Source organism: Rhipicephalus microplus, chromosome 10, assembly GCF_043290135.1.
Source record: "Rhipicephalus microplus isolate Deutch F79 chromosome 10, USDA_Rmic, whole genome shotgun sequence".
Taxonomy (NCBI): Eukaryota; Metazoa; Arthropoda; class Arachnida; order Ixodida; family Ixodidae; genus Rhipicephalus; species Rhipicephalus microplus.
This window is the reverse complement of record NC_134709.1, coordinates 36,539,924-36,553,497: the sequence shown is the minus strand read 5'-3', so window position 1 is coordinate 36,553,497 and position 13,574 is coordinate 36,539,924. Positions and strand designations below refer to the sequence as shown.

At 41.8% G+C, this 13,574-nt stretch overlaps 1 protein-coding gene across 2 annotated transcripts; it reads left to right on the top strand.

Annotated features, from left to right (window-relative positions):
• Nucleotides 1-1,111: 1,111 nt before the first annotated feature.
• Nucleotides 1,112-7,011, top strand: LOC119181444 (uncharacterized). Of its 2 annotated transcripts, none has more exons than XM_075875462.1 (4): nucleotides 1,112-1,292; nucleotides 3,702-3,831; nucleotides 5,726-5,853; nucleotides 6,606-7,011. In XM_075875462.1, the coding sequence occupies exons 2-4, from the start codon at nucleotides 3,738-3,740 to the stop codon at nucleotides 6,933-6,935; spliced, it is 552 nt and encodes a 183-aa protein (XP_075731577.1). In that variant the 5' UTR covers nucleotides 1,112-1,292; nucleotides 3,702-3,737; the 3' UTR covers nucleotides 6,936-7,011. The 2 variants fall into 2 exon arrangements, with proteins under 2 accessions (XP_075731577.1, XP_075731578.1); XM_075875463.1 differs by lacking the exon at nucleotides 1,112-1,292 and adding an exon at nucleotides 1,961-2,051.
• Nucleotides 7,012-13,574: the final 6,563 nt, after the last annotated feature.

The window sequence follows — 13,574 nt, the reverse complement described above, 5'->3', positions numbered from 1 at the left end:
CGATGTTCTTGATTAAAAAGTCAGTCACATCGGATGCAGTTGCTCGCTGGACGGCTCGTGTTACGCAGTATCTGGTCAAGTAGTCAGTCGGTGGCAACCACAATCCAGCGGTTACCAGCCGTAGACTTCGGAAATGGGCTGAGTAAATCCAACCCGACCTTTTCAAAAGGTGCGTGAGGGGGTCGTAAAGGCTGAAGCAGGCCGGCTGGTTTCTTCGTTAGATTTTTGCGGCGCTGACAGGCCGTGCATGTCTTGACGACTGGAATAGCTTATTGCCTCACAAATTCAACACCACAAAAATTTTAAGAATCCGTCTAGTACGAGGAGAGTTACAAATTTCGCATGCTGTAATTGCATTCTCTCTTCTCTTGTCCCGACGAAAGCGCTGGAAGCTAAGCAGGGAAAGACGGCAGGGCCACAGAAAACCGTCACGCGTGCTTCGCGACTCTGAGCACTTTTTTCTTTTTTTTTTTCTTCGAATGCGCGGCTTTTTGAGTGTAATCACGCGCGCACGCGTGGGCAAGTAGCGGCCTCCCACGGTGATCTCTGTAACGAGCGAGCGCGCCATGTTCAGATCAGCCAATGGCTGATAGATGGGTCGTTGACGTGTAAATTTTGGGCATATAACGCACGTGGTTTGTCGAGAGAAGAGAAAGCAATTTTTAGCTGACTTTGATCATTTATTGTGAATTCCAGGCCGCGTGCTGTGCTCTAATATTTGGCTCGCGTGTTGTCGGGAGCCTCTACTACCGATCGGCAGCGTTTTCAGACCATGCTCAAAAAGCATTACAGGGCTCCTTTAAGGCTTTTTTTTTTTCTTTTAATATAGCTAGATGTACGTTGGTTACAGGGAATTATGGAACGGCCGGAGGTGGCACTTTTACCCTTACTCCCACTTCCCCTTTTCCGGGAAAAGGGGAAGAACAATGTCTTCTTTTCGGGCAATTTGTTCCGCGCGCTACTATAGAGACTTTAGGCGCCGTTATCGTAACGTGCCTCGAAGGAACATATTGCTGCTGTCCGAAATATCCCTAGCATAGCTCTTTCTCGACCTTGGTCAGGCACGCGGCGCATGCAGGAGGTGTGACAAAACGACGGCGCGTGTTTACGTCTAGCTGTACGTGTCGTAAGCGATCGTCAGTCTAGACCGTGCAGAGTGCCTCGACTGCCTGTCACGTCTGCACGTAAAACCCCAGTGTCATTTGGTTTTATATCCTAATTTCGCGCGCAGTCGCAGTGAACAGCCAAGTATTATTCCATTCGTTGAAGAAGCTGAAGGACGCTAAATCAAGGTAATCACGAAATTACTTATGCGCTGTTAGGTGATTGCTGCTATGTGTATTTTACATAATCTGCGGCGAGAAGGGTGTAGCCAGGATTTGCGAACTGTGAAAATTAAGGTTGTGTGTCACTTTTTTTCATTATATGATTACTTCTTTGGTGCGACTTGCGAGCTCAGGTGGGATATCATTTTGGGGAGTTCATGTGCGGGTGAAAATAAATTTGGAGAAAATGCTTTGAAAGCAGTGCAACCGTAATGCGACTGCGCGCAAATTCGTCGTTTGATCACGTCTTAAAGGACCACTTTCAAATAAAACCAGTACCACCAAAGAAAATTTGACGTAATAGCGGAGCTGTGGCTCCTTCGGTGTTCTGACGTGTGTATTTCCGCGGTCCGTGGTGTATATTTTATCTGTTTAAACTGCGGTTGTTGCGTGCTTCGCTGTGGCGGACTCCGTTTCCTTTGCGCTTCCTTCTATTCGATTCCGCTCGTTGGCTCGCGTTGCCTGCTGTCGAAGCTCGGGTTCGTTGCTCGACGTCATCTGCCGCACCAGTGCGAGCTCCCGTTATCGCTCGAAGCCTGCGGAGTCCATTACCTTCTTTCGGAGGCGCATCTGGTTGGTCCGCGCTTCACCTGCCGCGCTTGTACGGGCATAGCGCAGACCGATGCCTTGATCAACGCTCCTCTCCTTGTCACGTGACCTGGTTCTGCTCCTGCGTGACGCCGGACGGCAAAGGGTCGAACTAAGACACCTCCGCTGTGAAAACATGTAATCTTAAGCTTGTTTTCCTAATGCCTGTTCGTGCAACTCGGCGATGTTATGTCTACACACATATACAGCGCCTGTTTACTATCTGTTTCACGTTCACCAGAGAGCCGTACGTTTCAGCCCGGCCGCGAGTCGTGGTGCCTGCATGTGCTTCATCTTTTTGTGATTAGTTTAAATGTTGAGGTATCATTTGAAAAACAAAATTGTGATGACAGCGCACATATGGCCCAGGTGCAAGGAGAAACGTGGGGATGAATATATGTTTGGGCCAAGTGGTCGCACCCTCTCACTCTTCCCAATTGGCTCTGCAACTGGGCCAGCTCGGGTTCTGCCTGCATTATTAAGCGTTGTGCACAAACAGTGCCATCGTTGCTGTGCAGCTGTGCGCTATTTTGCACAAACCAACATCCGTCAAACCTGCTATCCGGTCAGTTTAACTGGAGAAATTAGGGAATCCAGTGCCTGGAAAATAGGCCATGCGGATGCTTGGATAAATGAAGTAACCTGCATGTTCAAGATATTCAGTATAAATTGTAGTTGAGCTGGACACCTGACCTGCAATACATGCAAACACCTTTTAAATACTAGGTCCTCAATATGGACTTCGAAATTACCCATCACAGTAGCTTTGCACACATCATGCTGCAGGCTGTTTCCGTTCCTGGCCATGGTGGCTGCCTTATAATAGAGGAAATATGCAAGAGCACCCGTATAATTATACATGGGTGCATGTCAAAGAACCTCGGGTAGTCAAAATTAATCTGGAATTGCCCACTACCACATTCCTTATCATCATCCCATGTAAAGTTAATTGTGTGGGCTACTTTACAGTAAATGTCACACACCATATAACTGTTGCGATAAGGCCAGTATGGAAGAAATAATTTTCTAAAGCATACTTTGTTGTAGAAGTGGCTATATTATATACATTTGACTTACAGTTTATTTTAAGGTTTTTTTCTATCATGAGAACATTTTTATCTGGATGTCGTATATATAGAAAGTTGAAATAACCCATATTTACAAAGTCTCTGATCTATTCAACTGGTTGTGGTATAGTGCATGGTTATTAACTATTCATAGGAATACTTGTCATTGGATATGTTGGGTGTAATGCGTGGCTATATATTCTAGTTGGCATTTTTTTTTTCAGACAGCACAGAGTTATTGTTGATTGCCTGTGACAGATTTCGTAAAAAATCCCTGAGCTCAATTACTTGAAATGGTCAATATTACTTGTGCAAGAAACATAAACACAAAAATGACCAGTTAACTAAACTCCTTTAATTGCAAACACACACTTAGTCGATGATGCCTAACTTTCAAGTGCATATGTCTTGCAAGCTCATTTGGCACAAATAACGATTTGCAAAATGTATAGTAAAGCAAAAAAATCAATAAAAGACAAGCACTAATATTTCATTGATGAGAGTGATTGTGTGTTTGGATTTCTTATGAAATTAATGTCTGTGTTTTTGGGCAATTAAATGGGAAACCACCATTATGCTAGTTGGGGCAGGTTATTTTTTTTAATTCTGTATTGTGTAGAAACAACCACCATAGTAACTATTATATGTATCATACCTCTATTGTGCTCATCAATAATTATTGTCAGAAAGCTTGAAATCGTTGCTTTCTTTTGGCTTGCAGGTCTCCCTGTGCTGCTGTTGTCACTTTGAAGCCAGCATGAATCCTTTCTTCAAGTTGTTGGTTGAATATGTATGCTTAAGCATTCTCGTAAATCTGGTACAAGCTTTTGATGAGGAGTTTGAAAAGAAATGTAAGTCTTCTTGACATCATAGTTGTAAACTCAATATACAGCTGTTCCATGGCGGCATTTATAGAAAATTAGCATGTCATGCTTCTGTTCAGCTCTCTGAGTTGTTCATTGACAGAAATGATTGCCTATTTTTTTACGCTTCAGTATTACAAGCAGGAAAGCATGATTATGTTGCCACATTCATGGTAAATATAATAAATTTGGTGTACCTTTGGCACCTATCTTGGCAGCCCAGAATTTTAAATGTGCAGCATTTTCATATTTAGCATGCTTGCAGGTTTGAACAATGAAAATGAGAAATAGAATGTGGTGTATGTTTTCAACTTATACTATGCCTGTCAGTTTATAAATATTCAACCTATTTAAGAGCTTTTAAGTAAGGATGAGTTATGAAGAAAGGCAGCCATTTGTGTTGTTTTATCTTCTTTTTAAGTCTCTGGCTACACACATAACAAGTATCTTGCTACATGCGTAGCTTAATTCTATCATGATTGCTTATTTGAGGTGTTTCAGACAACTTGCAGTTGAACTACAGTTTCTAAAGTAAAGCTGAGGCATTAAGCAGCAAAGAAATGAATAATATGTTTTGAGAAGTCATACTTGGTGTCTTGGGAAGTGTGGTTATTTGCTGCAATCATTTATTACAGACATTTCATTCACACCATAAGTTGCCCTTGAAGATCACGTAGAATGTGTTTTGAGATGCCTGACCTGAACTTTTTCATTGCGACCCTAAAAATAACCACGACATGCTATGAGTCAGTGGCATGTTTATTTACCAGTGCATTCATGCTCTGTTTAAAAATGGTGGAAGAGGGGGAAGTTCAGTTGGTGTTAACGGCCCTTTGCTTATCACTTGCTGTCATAACCAGTTTTCATATCTGTGACAAAGTTGCTGATGTAGCCGTCTGGCTGGTAGTTCGCTCAGCCTGGACACTGAGCAAGAACATATGCAAGAACATATGCAAGCAGTATTTTTTTTTCAAACACGCATGAGTGTGTATTTTATTTGGTGCATCGAGTGCTTTCATGAGACTGCAAAACTTGTAAAATACTTGATTTTTGCAAAGAGTCGTGCAATTTAAACTACCTCTAGAACTATGTACTTCAATGCAGGTTGTGCTACAAAGTAAGCATATGTATATCGATTGTTTTCAGCTAGACATATAACTTAACCAATGAAAACAGTATCACATATAGAAAATGTAGCCGTAAATAAATGAAAATTCTTTTTCGACAGGGTAGAAATGTAAATTTAAGAGCTTGTTTTTTTTTTTGTCACAATAAGAATGAGAACTAACAGTTAGTTCTCATATTCTTTGAACAGGGTGTCACACGAAAAATTGTTCTTTCTTAGCCAGTCTGAATGAAATGCTATACACCACAAAAAGCTGCTGCGTTAGGTATTCTGTAACAATATGCAAATATTTATTTTTAACATACCTGATTGCCTCCTAGTATCTAAACAATTGTTTGCTGTAAACCAACAAGTGACTTTTGTGTTTGAGCCCCAGCCTCATCATCATTGTTATAATTGAATTAAAAAGTGCCTATGGGCAGTCAGGATTGGAAGCAACATTTGTTTACAACGCAGAGAAATATGTAGTCAAGCAAAAATGATGTGGAAGGCTTTCTCTGAAAAAAAAAAAAAAAAGACTAAAGTGAAACCGAAACTGATCTAAAATCGCAGCATTGCCTATCAATAAATGTTGGTTGGCGGCATACTTTATATTCCCGCAACCAAAGCAGTGTAGCAAGAATAGTTTTCTTTTCTGGTTTCCTGCCTGGAGGCAACAGTCTTCAATGACAGCTTAGTTTTCAGTGTTTGCTGTCATATTAAATGTCGCATAAGGTTTGTGTGACCTCTGTAAGATCAATTCCGTTATGTGCACAGGGCAAAGCATGCACAAACGGACGGCCTTGGCTCCCGGAACAATCGTCACCATATTTATCGCCTTGATGATTGCAGCAACTTGTTTTAGCCTGCTCTGTTTTTGCTTGCGACGACAGCGCAATATCTATGTAAGTACAGCAGTGATTGAATATGCGATTTCGAAGCTGTGGGTGTTCTTGGAGATTGGTAAAACAGGCTTCATGTACAGTTACAATTGCACAAAGCCAGCTTATAGTGAAGACATCTGAGATATATTTGTTTTGTTGAATTAGGTTGACACAATATGACTGCCTTTGGGGACATTGATTGAAGCTCATTGAAAAATTACTATTCATTGAAAACTTCTGTTTCACCAAACTTCTTGCTCCTTCAGAGTCATGAGAAGCATGCACTTATAGTATATAATATAAGTGCGTGCTTATAATATTTCATGGTCACTTGAAAAAGTGTTTCAGGGCCCCTTTAGTATATGCCATCATGAGTTTCTCAAAACAAAAACCTTTTCTGAATCTTTTTGTAGTACTGCTATAAGCTTCTGAGCCCAGCTCATACAGCTTTCGGTCCGTCAAGCCTTCAGGTTAGCATTTTTCTGCAGTAAACGTTGGGATTTGACTCTCTCACCACGGCGGCGTGCATTCACTTAGGGACACTACTAGTAATTTGTTTAGTTTAGGTCTTTATTAATTTGCTCACATATCTAATTTATTCTGCATTGCCAGTTCGTTTATTCACTGTTACTATAGAAAGAAAAAACAGGGTTACATATAGCGCATCAGGATCGAGATCACAAAGTGAGAACAGTCAGCATTAATGACCTGTAATTTGCATTGTCTTCATTTCCATCGCTCTGATATCTGATAAAAATATTTGCTTCGTGCAGAATGCCAGCCCTTGCGTTCCACCTCCACTGATGCCAGCCGCACCTGTGGTGACGTCGGGGGCAAGGACACATGCCCCACTTGAATCGTATCCTCTGGTATCGGGAGCGACTCTGTCTCCGGCCGCACCAAGTCCACAGTCGAATCGCCACCTGCAGCCAACTGCACCATACTTACAGGGGGGCCCCCACACGGGCAACAGTGTTGCACCACTCATACAGCCGTCGGAGGCTGTGTTGCCGTCGCCATCCGCACCACACGAACCACTGCCGTACGAGCGGCCGTTACCATATGCGAACCAATCTGAAGGATCTTATTTCACGAAATCATAGTTGAGTACAGCCTCGGTTGGTGACTGCACGTCTTTGATCGGTGTGGCAGGTGGGCGGCTGTGGGGTCTTGGTGCCGCGGGTTCGAGTCCATTGAAGTCGGTGTGTGTGAACACCTCTGCCATTATAGGGGCCCTGCAGCACTTCTTCAATGGGTTTCATAATGCTATAATGCTGCTGATTATTAGTCAAGGCTACTGCACGCACGTGAGCCAGGCATTATAGTGTGCATGTGGCATGCAAATTACAATTGAATTTCAATATCACCTAGATGCCACTCACTTTCCTTTTGACAAATGATTTCATATACCCAGAATTAACTGCTGTGTAGTGTTTCATTGTGCCTGCGCCGCACTAAACAAAATGTGCTCATCATCTCACTGAAAGTATACTGGACATTGAAAGAAAACAAGAAAGTGCTCAAGATCATGACTTTCATGGCTGCGCCGACGTATCACCTTGCCTTCGTGCTATCTCTCTTCTCGTGTAGGGAGTGCTATAGCACGAAGACAAGGACGCTGACGATTGAAAACGAGCACTTGGCACTCGTCCCCATTTGTCTTTGTGTCCTTGTCTTTAGTTTGTGCTACAGCGCTCGTCATGACATACCAGCTAGGCCAAGCCGCTACCCTTTTTGTGTAGCTTTCAGAGCACTCACTGGCACGTAAGGAGAGAGGAAGTGCACGGAGCGTGCCACAAATTTCTGTGATGCCCCTTGTGCTTGTCAAATTCTGAAATTATTTGTGGCAGTTGATTTGCAAAGCAATAAATTTTGATACTTGGAAATGTGTTGTAGGGTCCCTTTAAGTAAAGTTCACACGGTTGAGACCAGTGTAGAGTTGGGTCGATTTATTGCGAGATCGTGGTGAAAGTCTGGTCCATTCAGACAACTAGTACTGTCCAAATCCGTGTTTTTCACATGTTGTGCATTGAAAGTAGTTTTCTTAGAATTATTTGGATATCCATTTTTTGGAATGGTGATATTACTAAATAAGAGCATTTCACTTAAAGGTGCACAAAGACTGTGAAAGAAGCAATATGTGATCACCTATTTATTTTTCGTTGTCCTCATTTTAGGACTTTTTGTAGCTGACTTAATAACTGCTCTACTCCTTAAAAGTGCTCTTGTGTAGCGTTGTAATAAGATTATCAGCATAGAAAAATTCTAGTTTGAGCCAGCAACAAATAATCATAAATGTGCCTAAAATAGTCTTGCAATATATATAACTAGCGTTAGGAACATACCTTTATAACAAAATTTCATATATAGCATACTTATTTTTGTCTAAGACGCAACTTTGTTGTTACGAGGTTTGAGTGTATGCCACATTATCATCGTCCTTATCCACATTGAAAAATCGTTTTCACATTGACTCTGAATGAGTCAAGAGCACTCCTTGTGTTCACATACTAGTCAAAGTAGTCGTCATATTACCTATCCTCTATATTTTTTGTTTTGGAGCCTCTGCCCAGAATATTGTCTAAACAGTTGCAAATGGTTGCTGGATGTAACGCTTAGTGGCATTGAGTTCAGTTTAAATTGAACAATGTAAAAGCTATCAGCAATGATAAACAAATGTCTCCCCCCTTCCCCTCTTCGACATACTGTGCAAATTCATTTCTCTCGTGTTTACTGCCAAAATGATGTTGATAATTTTAATACCATACTTCACTTTATTAAATAAATGCATTATATTTAGGTATGAGTGAAAAATTTATACAAAGTAATGCATTTACTACATGGATTGGCAGTGAAACAAGATGTTGTGTATGAAGTACCGTAAAATACCCTACAAGTGCCCCTACCTGAGCAGGCAGCCACCTTCCTTCTTCGGGAGATTTCGAATGTATGGCCTCTTCTCTCCTCCCACCATTTTCGCTGTTTCATGCACTGTTTTCATTTGCCCAATGAGAGTGAATGAAAACAGTGAATGTATTCGTATCCAATAAAGCATTTTAGTCTCCAGCAAAGCTATGTTCATTGTGAACAGCTTTGTGAAAGACATCGAGCATATCGCGGCACAATTGTTGCACCTTCCTCACTACAACGAGCGAAGCATGGGTGTCCATCCGTCATTCTTAACGGCTCTTCTGCCACCATCGCGAATTCATTCCCCCTATGGTGAATTCTCCTTCACCATAGGCGGGACACTTGCTCTGGATTGTACTGCAGTGATACGTGAGATAGAAGAGATTCTACTGCATCCTTAACTCATTGAACTGAACTCTGATAACCCTAACCAGCCCTGGCTGGTATGTGCTAAATTATCAGATTTTCGTTCCTAATTAAGTTTGGGGACAAATAACATGAACAAAGTTAAACCCACCTTTCAAAATTCTCATGCACACGTGCAAAGATGATTCCGAATCTCTAACCTTGTGCTCTGAGTATGCAACACCAATTGTTCCTTCTCTTGTGTGGTTGCCAAAATATAGCGGTGCGCTAGTGACAGCCACAATTAAGATCATCTGTGCTCTCCAATTCGCCTCGTATAGGCATGACAGTGTTACAGTAAAAACTGCAGGCATTATTACTTATACCATCAGGGGTGCCATATTCTCAATCGATTGCATTATTTGGCATCACTATGGCATGCATTCATTAGCTGACCCTGTGGAGTGGATCCTCACCACAGTGTCATGGCACCATATAGTGAGCTATTCTTTGTGGAAAATTGCTGAGAAATTGACCTAGGGATAAAATATGAACAATGATTGTTCATTGGAACATCTTTTTTTGATCTGTAATCTGCACTTTGTGCTGTCTCTTTTGTCTTATTACACAGTGATTTTACATTGCGTGCACTGCATCGACCAAATAACAGAGAAGCTTCTTGGTTTATTCAAATGAGCTGTGTAGGCCGTTCAACAAATTATAGCTACTGATTTTTTTTTATCTGCTTGTACTCCTGTGTTTTATTTACCCTTCTGCTTCAACCAGCTCTTTCATTGATTTAAAATGAAATTGTGTGTTCGATTGTTGGTCATGGCGGCTGCACCAAATTGATGGAGGCAATATGCAAAAATACTCGCGTGCCTTTCATGTTTTCAAGGTGGTCAAGATTATTGCAAAGCACCCTCGGTTAGTTCCTCACAATTTATGAGCCATGTTGTGATGTTAAACTGTATAATTTATTTATATTTAATGATATGGGGCTCGTAGCATGTTTTTATTTATAATAATTAATATTGTTATTCAAATACCCTGAATGGCCGTAGCCACACTACTTAGGGTTGTTTCAGTAAGTCATCAGTAAGTGCGGAGCATGCATTTTAACGGATAAATCCACAGTTCGTTTCAGTGAGCCTCTGGTTTTTTTATTTAGATTTAAGAAGACAATTTATTGTAGTACGTGTCAAATTCTCGTGCGTGACTGCAACAAAATATTTTTTTTCGCTCTCACATGACATATAAGCACAACGTGACAAAGGATTTGTCATTTTATCATTTTTGCTGATGCGTTTTGTCAAACTTAAACGAGTTTCTGGTGTCTAAACTCCTCTATCATGTACACTACATGACCATTTCATGCACTACAAGTTCGAACTTTGCCTCCTCGAGAGCTGTTTTATGCTCTGCATTGTCTGAATGTGTTTTTTGTTTATATTTTAAGTTTTCATTTTGTGAATGTTTATACTTGTGCAAAGGCTGAATGTTTATCCTAGTGAATTCATTTTTATGCTGGCGCAAATGATGTTAGAAATTGCTGCATTTCAATAAATGTTTCTCAAAGTTCGTCCATTCATCGATCCCTCTTTGTGCTCAATCCTTCAGCACACCTGTGTGGATGTCGGTGCTCTGATCTATGCCCTCTTTTATATTGTGATATGCAAAGCTGTGCTTGCCTTGCACCTGTATCGTGTCATGCTCTACGTCGACACTCACATAATGTGGGTACTTGCGTTTGCTTGCTATTCGGTGTGTGCCATATTTCACTTGCTGCACGCATGCTGTCCTGTACACCATTATTTTCTATCATTTCTTCCTCAGTGATTATTAAAGGTAATCCACATTGACAGTAGTATTTCGCATTACACCATTTTCAGTGATTCACTGGTTGAATTGCCTCTATGCCTTCTGTTAATGTTGTAGCCTACAAACAGTGAGCACTATGTGCTTCGACATGAGATGGTTTCGCATAACTGGCTCACCTTTCATACTGCCATTTACTGCCATATTCAATTTAGGTGCAGTCAGTCTTCACTTACAGCAGGCCAAAAAGGGTTTTCGCAATTCAGTAAGCTGTTGTGCGCATAATGGGCAACATCCTCGATGACTCGCATAAAGGGTTTTTTTCAAGGCTTGTATTCATTATCATCACCACCATCAGCCTGACTACGTCCACTGCAGAGTGAAGGCCTCTCCCGGGATCCGCCAATCAACCCGGTCTTGTGCTTTCCTTTGCCACGTTATACATGTGAAATTTTTAATCTCATTGGCCCACCTAACTTTCTGTCTCCCTTTCATGTGTTTGTCTTCTTTGGGAATCCAGTCAATTACCCTTAATGACCAGTGGTTATCCTGCCTACGTGCTTTGTGCCCTGCCCATGTCCATTTCTTCTTGATTTCAACTATGATATCATTATCTACGGTTTGTGCCCGGATGCATTCAATTGTATTCAATTGTATTCAATTGACACTCGATTATCATTGCCTACATGTTGATCATAAATTGCTGCCTTTTCTCTCAATCCCTTCCACACTGACTCTTTCTCGGTATACTAGCCAGTGATCCAATGTGGTTGTAATGCATGCATATCTAGTACTCTAAAATCCTTAATTAAGCTTCTTTTTCTCAAAACAATATAGTTAAATAAATTACACAGTTTTAAGCCTCAATGGCACATATCTTGCAACAAGCTCTCTATCCTAATGCAAATTGAATCTCGGTTCCAGGATAATTCTCACAGCATGTCAAGGAAACAAGATGGGCTAGGTGCGCATTTGAGAAAAACAAAAAACAAAATGAAAGTTAGTATAGAAATTATCTGAAACCACTAACTAAAGATTTGAAATTGTAATGCCCATCAATATTAGAACATATATTGCTATCCCACACGAATGTTTATTTTTTTCCAGTGTTCTAATATAATTTTTTGTGCATTTTGTATTGTCTCTAATAGGAAAAAAAAAGTCAAGTACTCAGCAGCTGTAATTTAGCCTTTAATTAATCTAACACTTTTAATTTTTTAATCTGCATCTGGGCATCAGGGGTCACGCGTCTACAGGTACGAGCCAAGCTTCAGACAGCGGCTACACTGACGTCAAACTACCTTCAAGGACGAGGACTAGAACTGTCATCTGAGAAATGCTCACTGGTTGCGTTTACGCGCAAGACAATGACGCCATACCGCATCAGAGTTAATGGACACATGATGAGCTATCAAAAGACCCACCGTTTCATGGGAGTAATAACAGATCGTGACTTGTCTTGGAGCCCTCATATCGCTCACATGAAGAAGAAACTGACCATGATCACCCACGTCCTAAGGTTTCTTGTGGGAAAATCATGGGGTGCATCGGTACGAGCCATGCTTCAACTGTATGCTGCACTTTTTCTTGGCTTCATGCGCTACAGCCTACCTGTGCTTGGCAAGGCCCGCATAACAAACGTACGGGTCCTCCAGTCATTACAAAGTCAAGCACTGAGAATATGCCTCGGTCTTCCGAGATGCGCATCCTCAGCAGCGACTGTCGCAATCGCTCATAAACATCTTATCACAACCTACATTCGTCTCGATGCTTTAAGAACGCACATAAGACATGCCACCCGGATTCAATCGCATCACCTCGCCTCCCTTCCAACTTCCAGGCCACGTTCTGCGTTCTGCTCTATTATTGCCCCACATCGCACGGTGATTCCCACGAACTTCACGCACGCAGCAAGACTGTCGTTACCATTGTGGTGTCTACATTCACTGGAAGCCCTGATGACCATCCTTGGAATGCAAAAGAAGAAAAATTTGTCAAATTTGGCCCTAAAACAAACAACATTACTGTTTCTGCATGAGAAACACAGTGGACGCATTCACATTTACACGGATTGGTCAGTCACTTCGACGAGTTCAACAGGCACAGTGGTAATTCCAAAGAAATCCATCTCGATAAAGCTCAGGACCTTGCATCTGACATCATCCACGGCGGCAGAACTCGCCGCCATTCGTGCCGCTCTGGAGTTCTTAGTTGGAGAACCGCAGCAGACATTGTCAATCTTCTCCGACTCCAAAGCAGCCCTCCAGGGCATTGCCTCACCATATCGTCATGGACCAAACGAACAACTAATTGCTGAAATACGACTGCTTCATCACTGGGCTATAGAGAAACAACATGACATAGCATATCAATGGATACCAGGCCACTGCAGCATTGATGGAAATGACCGTGCAGATGAAGCAGCCCGATCTGCTCACGATGATGATGCCCCTTGTGCAGCTATACCATTATCAAGAACGAACGCCGCTGCAAGGCTTTGATTACTTGCACGAGAAATGACACTCGCTCAGTGGAATTCACCGGCATTCACCAACGTCCGCCTTCATAATTTGGACCCACACCTACAGCTCCGTCTTCCATCAGCAATAACCAGAGCTGAGGAGACACTTTTGTGCTGTCTGTGGATTGGGGTGGCCTTTAGGAATGCT